Here is an 8,612-nt window from a genome sequence, read left to right as displayed (position 1 = left end):
CCAACAGCAGAGGTGTAGGGAGGAAACAGAAGGCCACATCAAAAGGGAAGAATGGCAATGAACAGAGTCAGCAGTATGATCAATTGCAATTTCTTTTTTTTTTTTAGAGATGTTTCATTTCTCATGGGCTGAGGCACAACATGAGATGATCATGTGCTCCCGACCCTAAGCTGGCTCTTTATTAAAGGAACTAGTTGAAGGAGGACTGTTTTATTAGCCCTGGGGCAGACCAGCTTGCTGATGCCTTCTCCAAATTTTTCTCTCCTGTGTGTGTCTCTCCCACCATATTGCAAGCAGATCAAAGGGGGACTACCACTATCCCTCAGGATTTTGTCACTGCACGGATGCAAATGCACTGCAACCTGCTGCCAAAGCACCTTTTGGAACAGGTTAGAGCAAACCCACTCCTGTTGCCCCAGGGGAGAAATCACAGCAGAAGGTGGTCCCAGGCAGATGAGGGCACATCTATCAGATGATCTCCAGGACACAGGAAAGTCAGCAATGTTTATTTGAGCCCGGATCTTTAGTTTTAACAAAGGGCAAGCAGAAACAGAAAATGTAGTGTTTCGGGGACCTTTTAGAGGGTGGTATTTGTAAACACTGTATACAGTAGTCTGCATGGAAGCCATACAGAGGCATGTGTCACCCTCATCGTGTTTTATGTTGTTTTTGCTAGGAGACAATCAGCCAATCCACTGCTGTCTGTGTCCCACAGTGAAGTGGGAATGTAGAAGTACCGCCTTTGCCATCCACTTCATCTGTCAGCTTCAAAGTATTTACAGAAAAGAAACTTCTTCTTCTTACTGCTTCAAAGAATCCAAAGATGTAACAGTAATCATTAAAGCCTGGAGCTTCAGAATAGACATCCTGTTATGGAAGGACAGAAGTCTCTAGCTTAAAGGAAGAAGCTCAAACCAATTACTTGCTGCACTTTTATTTCCCTTTTCAAGTCAGGCAGTCCATTATGCTCATATAACAGGCCTGAGCAAATGCTAATGCATTCTTACTCTCCTGAATGGCATCACAACAATTTAGTTAGCACTTTCACCCTGCAAAATCCTGGAGCAATGGAAAAACATTAAAATGCAAACTCCATATTCCTTCAACCACTCAGGTTCTGGGATGGAACAATCTTGTTCATTCCTCTTTGGTACACAGAAACATTAAGCAACACCTAGAACTGTGAGTGAAAAATATCAGATCAGTTGCACCTGAAGTATTGTGGAGGTGGTTTGTTGAGGCTTTGGTTTAATGCAGCTGCCAGGATGGGATAAATAGCAATAAAGGCTGGCAGACTGACTCAGTTGAACACACACATGGAGCCAGCAAAGTAGATATATTGCGCTGCTGCCCATCTGTTCGCCGCACAAGTAGCTGCACAGAGATGCCTGCTTGCCTGAGTCCAAAGTTAAGACTGTGACCATCACAAGGCAACGTGATGGCCAAAGCCCAAACAAATGGCTCTAGTCTCTCAACACAAGGTGTCCAACAACAGTACCGTGCTTACGACCAGCCGTCCCTGTGTTGTTCTTGTCTGTTTTGGTGCCTGGACCGAGTGTCCCACTGTCCATGCACTGGGTGTTTCCTGCCAGTTCAATTCACTTTCACCTGTAGCCACCACTGGTTATTACTCTGGGTGGGACTAGGGCTCTGCAGGCTACATAGATGAAAAATCAATCCTCAGAAAGAAAACAGAAATTACATTTTAACTTCCAGTGATATGTGCTGTGGTACAATGGGCATCACTGATGCAGCCAGCGCTTTGAGGCGGAACAGAGAAAAACTCCCTCAGTGGAGATTTGGCACGATCTTTATTTATACATAACACAAAATGGTTATATATGTGAGACAGGGGAAAAACAGCCAGTGGGAGTACACAGCTTGCAGTGATCAGTAGCACACAGACCCCACTAACTGAACTTTAGAGCCCCACAGCGATTTAAAAGGAGAGAATCATGCATCAAGCTGCCATGCTTTTCCCTACCTGCCATACCATCTCACATACACTGTGCTTTTCACTCAGTTGTAGCATTCAACAGTCAGTTTGACCCTTTCCAGTTTTCCTCTCAAACTGCAGCACTAACCCTAAATCTAGGTATCTCTGACCCTCAAAACAAGACATTATACGCTGTTCCTCACAGGTCTAAGCTCTTAGCCCAGACCTGGGAGAACTTGTAGTGCTCAGCAGCCACCATGATTCTTCACCTCCTCCTGCCAGGAATTCTAAAACTGGACCTGAGCCATATTTAGCCCCAGACAAAACCACCTGACCACAGCATAAAGGACAAGGAGCTATTTGCTGATTAATAACCATCAGCCGTTACCAGACAAGCATATTTCAGATCAGCAGCTGTCAGGGAAGAGACCCAAAGATCAGCATTTGTTTCCACAGCCAACCCAGTGACCTGACTCGGGAACAGTGAAAGGAGCACAAGCACTACTATAGACTATGGGAAAGAAGGATTGCTAAGCGGGGGAAGGATATCTGACGTGTAGGAAAGTGCTGGATCCCCAAAATCACAAAGGCAGTGACCTACAGACACCTTTGCAAGAGGTTAGAAACATTGGCAGTCCAACACTTGGGAGAACCACAGTTGCTTCCTCTTGGCTGGATGTTTCACCAAAGGTTGCCTTTCCCAAAGAGACCTCTCTGAGGCAGGTAGCAAAGTCAGCAGCCGCTCCCACCACTGTTTAATCCTATAAACATGTACTCTATGTCCCATGTGAGGCAGAACATGCTGTCAAGACTGGAAACAGTGCTGGGCTCTTAATGCAACAGGCACTGGGAGGAGTCCCTGTTCTTTTCAGAGCTCAACGTTGTCTTTACCATCCAGGACTTGTGTTTGCTGTATTTCTCTCATCATGGGCAGAATCCTACCCACTTACAAAGCTGTAGGAGATGGCTCGTTAACGGATCTCTCTTCCTCTCACATCTAGGTACTACACGGCCTTCATCTGCAGGGCCCTCAGGATGGTGATTCTGGGAGGCGATGGTGGGGAGGGACAGGGCAGGGAGAAGAGGGTGCTGGCTAGGGCAGGTCTTCTGGTGCTGGAAACTCATACCCAGGCCTTGACTTGAGTGTTCCAGCCCTTGGCACACCTGCACAGGCCTCCCTCCTCGTACCAGCGCCACTTCACCCCCTTGTACACGGCCCTGCTGTATGGCTGGAAGCACATGAAGAGACGGAGACGCCTTGCCAGGCTGCAGTAGATAGCCATGGCCACCACAATGAGAGGGGACATGATGACGAAGCCAAGGATAATGAGGGCAGAAGAGCTGTTGTCATCCAACATGCTTTTGCAGTAGCGGGCAGCTGAGTGCAGCACCTGTGAAAAGAGTGAGACAGAGCTTGTCACAGACCTGGTGGTGGATAGGAGTGGTGACCAAAGTACCCTTGAGTTTCTAGTGCTTTCAGAGAAAGACGCACCTCTTCCCTCTCTCCAGGCTGAGCTCAGCAATCTTCAGGCTACACCGTGTGACCGACAACACATTTTAATCAAGCTTTCAATTATTCCAGCATCACTGTGACACAAGAGCACTGCACACTGATCCTGAAGCAGGAAACGCTAATCTTTATTAAATCATCAGAATAGCACAGCTTAGCATTTGATAGGCAGAAACCAAATAAAGAGGACTCCTGCTGCTACAGCCATGTGGGTGGCACAACATACTGGAAATTATAACAAAGTAAATAAAAATACAGGAAGATGTTAGATTCTGCAGACAGACATTGGTCATTCCATAGCTACCCGCTGGCTGGAGACTCTCCAGACTCCTGCCCTGGAACAGACCCGTTTGTGTTCTGTCTTCTGTGTACATGCTGTGCTCATTTCTACCTCCTAGCACCTCTTTGTACTGCAAAATCTGCCAGGAAAGCCCATTCACCCCACGTTGCTGCAAAGCATCCAGCACACTAACCCATCCTTGCTGAATGGTATTTAAAGCACTCCTTTCATCCTGGCAGCAGGAGATCCCAGTCAAGCCACTCAGTTGTTCTGCATTAAGAAATGCTACAGGCAATCCCCATGTCCCCTAGCTTCCTTTCCTTCTGCCATATTCTTTCAGCAGTACAAGAAACACAACCCATCATACTTTAAAAAAAAAAATAAAAAAATCCGCCTAATGGATCTGCAGTGCAGAAATCGGCCTCTGGCTACTAGGAAGGCATTGAAAAACAGTAGCCCAGAGAAAAGACTGCTCTTTACAAGCCATACTGCCACAATCCCTTTCTATGCCTATTAAAGTCTGTGTTAAAAGGCTCCATGCAGCTAACAGCAACACAGTTGCTTTCAGTTCTAATGTACTTGGCTGTGCTCGAAAAAACTTTTGCATGTGCTCAAAGCCTTCAACTGGAGAGCAGTGTGTGTGCAAAGCAGAACTTGCCAAGATGAGGGTCAAGCATAGTGAAGCTGGAAGAGGTAATTCTGGGAGGCGGTCCTCATATTATTTCCCATTTGAAGTCCCTATTTATGACTTTCAAGGACCAGTTTCAGATCATAGGAAAAATTGATTTAAGGGCTTTACAGGCAATCTCCTCTTAAACCTACCCTAAAAAGCCTCATGTCTTACAGAATCTGCATCCACACTGCACTTATGGAGACAGACCAGCCATTTTACCAAGGCAATGGCTCACACTGCACTTTTTCCCAGGGAGAATTTATTAGGTTATTTCTTGTGAAGACGTACTCTTCAATAAAACAAAAGTCATTCTACTCACCTGCCCTTTTGTATGTGAAAATCCTAACAGCCATGGTCTGTAAAGGAAAGTGTCGCAACCCACAATGAAGAAGGGTTGCATGACTATTCAGGTAGATCAGGACCCCTCTGAGCCACTTTTGCTCTCTGTAGGGTCTCCAGAGCTTCCAACTTTACTCTGTTGGGCATCACATACATTTGCATCCCATAGTCAAACACTTCCAGAAGGTGTCAGAGCCACAGTGGGAATTGCCTGACCCAGAGGTACATGATTTCTCTATGAATTATGCTTCGCTCCAACTAGCAGCAGCACTTGCGTCTGCCCTGTTCTACAAAACAATTACCATGACAGATGTCTCCCTGTTCATTAGTTTGTAAGATCACAAACAGCTTTTCAGTAACAGCAGCTATGAGTTGTTGTAATTTCAGGGCAATAAAAAATCAAAGCCAAACTTCTCAGACCAGCAAATACATCAGTACTGAGAAAACAATAACAGCACAGGCCCTTTGTCAGGGAGCTTTGAGACAGGGAGCTGTGGGCTGACAACTCGTGTTGCTAGGATGTCAGCTGAAAAATACAGTGCAATGGCTGTATTGGAAAGTTACAGCACATCCCCCAAAGCTATAAATGTTTGCAGCCAACAGTATGTCTTAGCATGCTGTCGTGTCCCAGGGTTTAGAGGCCTCAAGTGAGCAAACTAAGATTCCACCTACAGAATGAGCACCTTTACCACACACACAGCTCCTGAGAATAAATCACGGGCACTAGAAGTGCTGCCAAAGAAGCTGTTCTCCCAGAGCTGAGTGACATTTTACACATCTGGGAAATGTGATTTTACACTTCAGCTAGGCAGAGAAGGTGTCTCCTGCTTCACTGTGGAGCGAGATCTCCACAGGTATATCCACACACAGCTCCACAGAAGTCAGCAGAGCCTTACTGGATTAAACTGGGCAAATGGCTGAGCCCTGCTGCATGGTTGGATCCTTTCCTAGCACCCACACTAGGATCTGCTCGCTCAGACAGAGGTCCCAAGGATGTGGGTGATTAGCTAGGATGCACAGATTTCAGTAAAAGGAAGGGGAAAAGCTTTCTTCTTTCAATATTTCTCAGGTAAATACATCAGTTTGAGAACATTTAAATAATCTTCCCTTTAGTTCAGATTCTGTGGAATGGGGAGATGAATAGCATCTATATTTTGAGTCAATTCTTCCTGCTGGGAGAAGGTACTACAGTGTGTGGGGTTTTTCCCCAAAGTAGGAAGTAAAAGAGCTCTTCTAACTTAGGATAATGAGCAAAAGAAGTCATATTGAGCTGGTCTAACAGTTACTGCCTGTGAGGAAAACAGGAGAACTGCTTTTTCACATGCACGCTTAGTCAAGTGATTCTGAAGATATTTATAGAAATATACCAAGAAGAAGTTTATAAGTAATGAAATAATGAAATCCAGAGGACAACAACCAACTGGAACAGACATGTACACAGCCAGAGCCCTTACTGACAAAAGTAGGCTCATTTGTTGGTGTGAGAAACTGTACAGCACATTTGGGAAAACACATGAATGTTAGACTGGTGTAAGAAGGGGATTATATATTCTGTTAGACTTTACTAGTTCTATAATTAGCCATTAGGCAGATCAAATATGACAAACACTGTAGAGGGCTTACTTAAATGGAAAGTAACAAACCCTGTCAGAACCCATGTAGGGCTTGTGCGAATTACAGAGGAGTTCAGGTTGGCAGCTCTCAGTAACAGAGGTCACAGAAAAGAGAGAAATGTTGTGACGTTAAAATGCAAACAGCAACTCTGTCAAGCCAGGGAGTGTATTCACCTGACCTGTCACAGCTGCTTGTTATTTTCGCGGGAATAAACTTTATTGCCCAGTCAAGCTTCTATTTCCCACAATACTGGAAGAAAGGAGGGGTGAAAATGTATCTTGCTCCTTCCTGCCAGCATTCAGGTGTGCCCACAAGACCGGCATCTCATGCGAGCTTGCTGTGAAATGCCGTAGATTTATCTCTGATCACTTCACACTTAAACAAGTGTACAAAGTGGAGTGCACAGGGGATCAGGACCAAGGGGTCCCGTGCCATCTCAGTCCCCGAGGAGCTCGGCAGTCACAGGCAGCTGCTGTCAGTGTTCTCCCTGCCTCTCCAACAAAAGCCTTTCTGTGCTAACTTACTGACACTGAATCTATAGGTGCCAAGCAACTACTTTAAGACAATTAGTCCAGAAACCATAAAACCTGTACTTCCCTAGACAAATGCACATGCCAGCCTTGCTTACAGCTGTGCCACAGGCACCAAGCAGGAGAGGCCGCTCCCTTGTACAACCAAGAAACTTCAGGTCAGCATGAACCGCCATAAACCTGTTCTTGTCAGCCCAGTCTATGCACATACCCTGCCCTTATGAAAAAAAAATCTATACGCGTACACACCCTTTATGAAAACAAAGCCAAAGCTCGGGGAGCCTAGCCTTGTCTTTACAGCCACTGTTCCCCATGGGCTAAAACAAAACCCTTATAGATGGCCCTGCCTTAGAGGTGGCTGTTAGCAGCCAAATGGAGCAAGGCTTACTTACCCGAGAGTGGCACTGGAAGCCAAAGTAAACCACCACAATGGTAGGAAGTAGCACAATGGTGAAGATAACGAACATCAGGATCAAATTCATTAAAAAGACCAGGGAGTTCATGGTGACTACCACCAGGGTCCATGCCAAGCAGCACCAGGCACTCCGTGGCTCCCTGGGAAGGAGCTGGTCATCCATGTCATATGGCGGGAGGGTAGCAATCATCCGAGACTTGTCTGAGAGGTTTTCTCCTCCAAAGTCCTCAGCGTCCTGGCCAGACATTCTTCAAGAAGATTGTTAATCAACCCACGCTCTTATCCAAAATGGTTTCTTTGCTTTTGGCAACAGACCTGGGAAGTAATTTGCAGAGGCTCTTCCTGCTTCTTCCACACGTGGACAAGAACACTTAACCAGAGATCATAATGGAGCAAAGAAGGAAAGACCTCTTTTGGCCACCTGCTTTCCCAGGACCTGGCCAGCACAGGTTGTTTTCTTTCAGAATGTTTTCCATCAGTGTCCCAACCTCAGTTTCAAAGTAGATGTGGCTGCTGGAAGTTTGGCAACAGCTATTATTTTGCTTTTGAATCCATAGTACTCCTGAATTTGTTGCTGTTCTTCCTAAGATTGTGATGCCAAGAGGTCCCAAACAGTTGCTGTCTTAGCTTTGATAGGCTGCTCGGTTCCAGAGAGTGCCTAGCTTTAGTATCCTCCTCCGCCTTTGAGCACTGCTGTTCGCTAAGAATATCAGGCTTAGGCACTTTCAGACAGTTCCTTGACTTCAGATCATCTTTCCATGCTCTTCACCCTGTACCCAAGCAAATACTCCTACTCAACTCTCATCCAAATGAGGTGACCGGTAAAGATAATGAACAGCAGCAGTTTCTCCACTCTCTGCCTTGCTGGAGTCCTTGCCCACACCTTGCAGAGCTGGAAGCCAAGACTGGAGCAGCGTGTGGTTTCACCGCTCTCAGCTGCCTGCAGTCACAGGCACTCAAATACAAGCAGTGTCTTCCTCTCTGAGCTGGCACTCAGAGCTTTGCAACACTGCTGTGTTTACAGAGTAGATTCTGAAGCTGCTTTCTGTGCTAGCCAATCCTTTACATCTAGCTGTCTCACTATTGAAGTGATTTAGCACGCAGCATCCAAGAGTCACACTCGAACCATACATTCCCAGGTCAAGATGGTCCCTCTTCAGTTTTAATTATTATGCCCCTGATTAATTTTCTACAATTTCTCTCTAGATTAAAAAACCTTAGAGAAATTGGTAATAGTCACTATATACCTCAGAAATTTTCTGTTCTCTGCAGTCATCACTGTTATTGTTTGCAGAGCATATTGATATTCTTGTAG

The 8,612-nt window shown here is 45.7% G+C and overlaps 1 protein-coding gene across 1 annotated transcript; it reads right to left on the bottom strand.

Annotated features, from left to right (window-relative positions):
- Positions 1-1,794: 1,794 nt before the first annotated feature.
- On the bottom strand, positions 1,795-8,326 carry TMEM88B (transmembrane protein 88B). The gene is made up of 2 exons (XM_009922164.2): positions 7,275-8,326; positions 1,795-3,327 (listed from the first exon to the last, which is right to left on the bottom strand). The coding sequence occupies exons 1-2, from the start codon at positions 7,542-7,544 to the stop codon at positions 3,058-3,060; spliced, it is 540 nt and encodes a 179-aa protein (XP_009920466.1). The 5' UTR covers positions 7,545-8,326; the 3' UTR covers positions 1,795-3,057.
- Positions 8,327-8,612: the final 286 nt, after the last annotated feature.

Source organism: Haliaeetus albicilla, chromosome 4 (genome assembly GCF_947461875.1).
Source record: "Haliaeetus albicilla chromosome 4, bHalAlb1.1, whole genome shotgun sequence".
Lineage (NCBI taxonomy): Eukaryota > Metazoa > Chordata > Aves > Accipitriformes > Accipitridae > Haliaeetus > Haliaeetus albicilla.
Note: the sequence above shows the minus strand (reverse complement) of the source record. Positions and strands in the feature narration are given on the sequence as shown.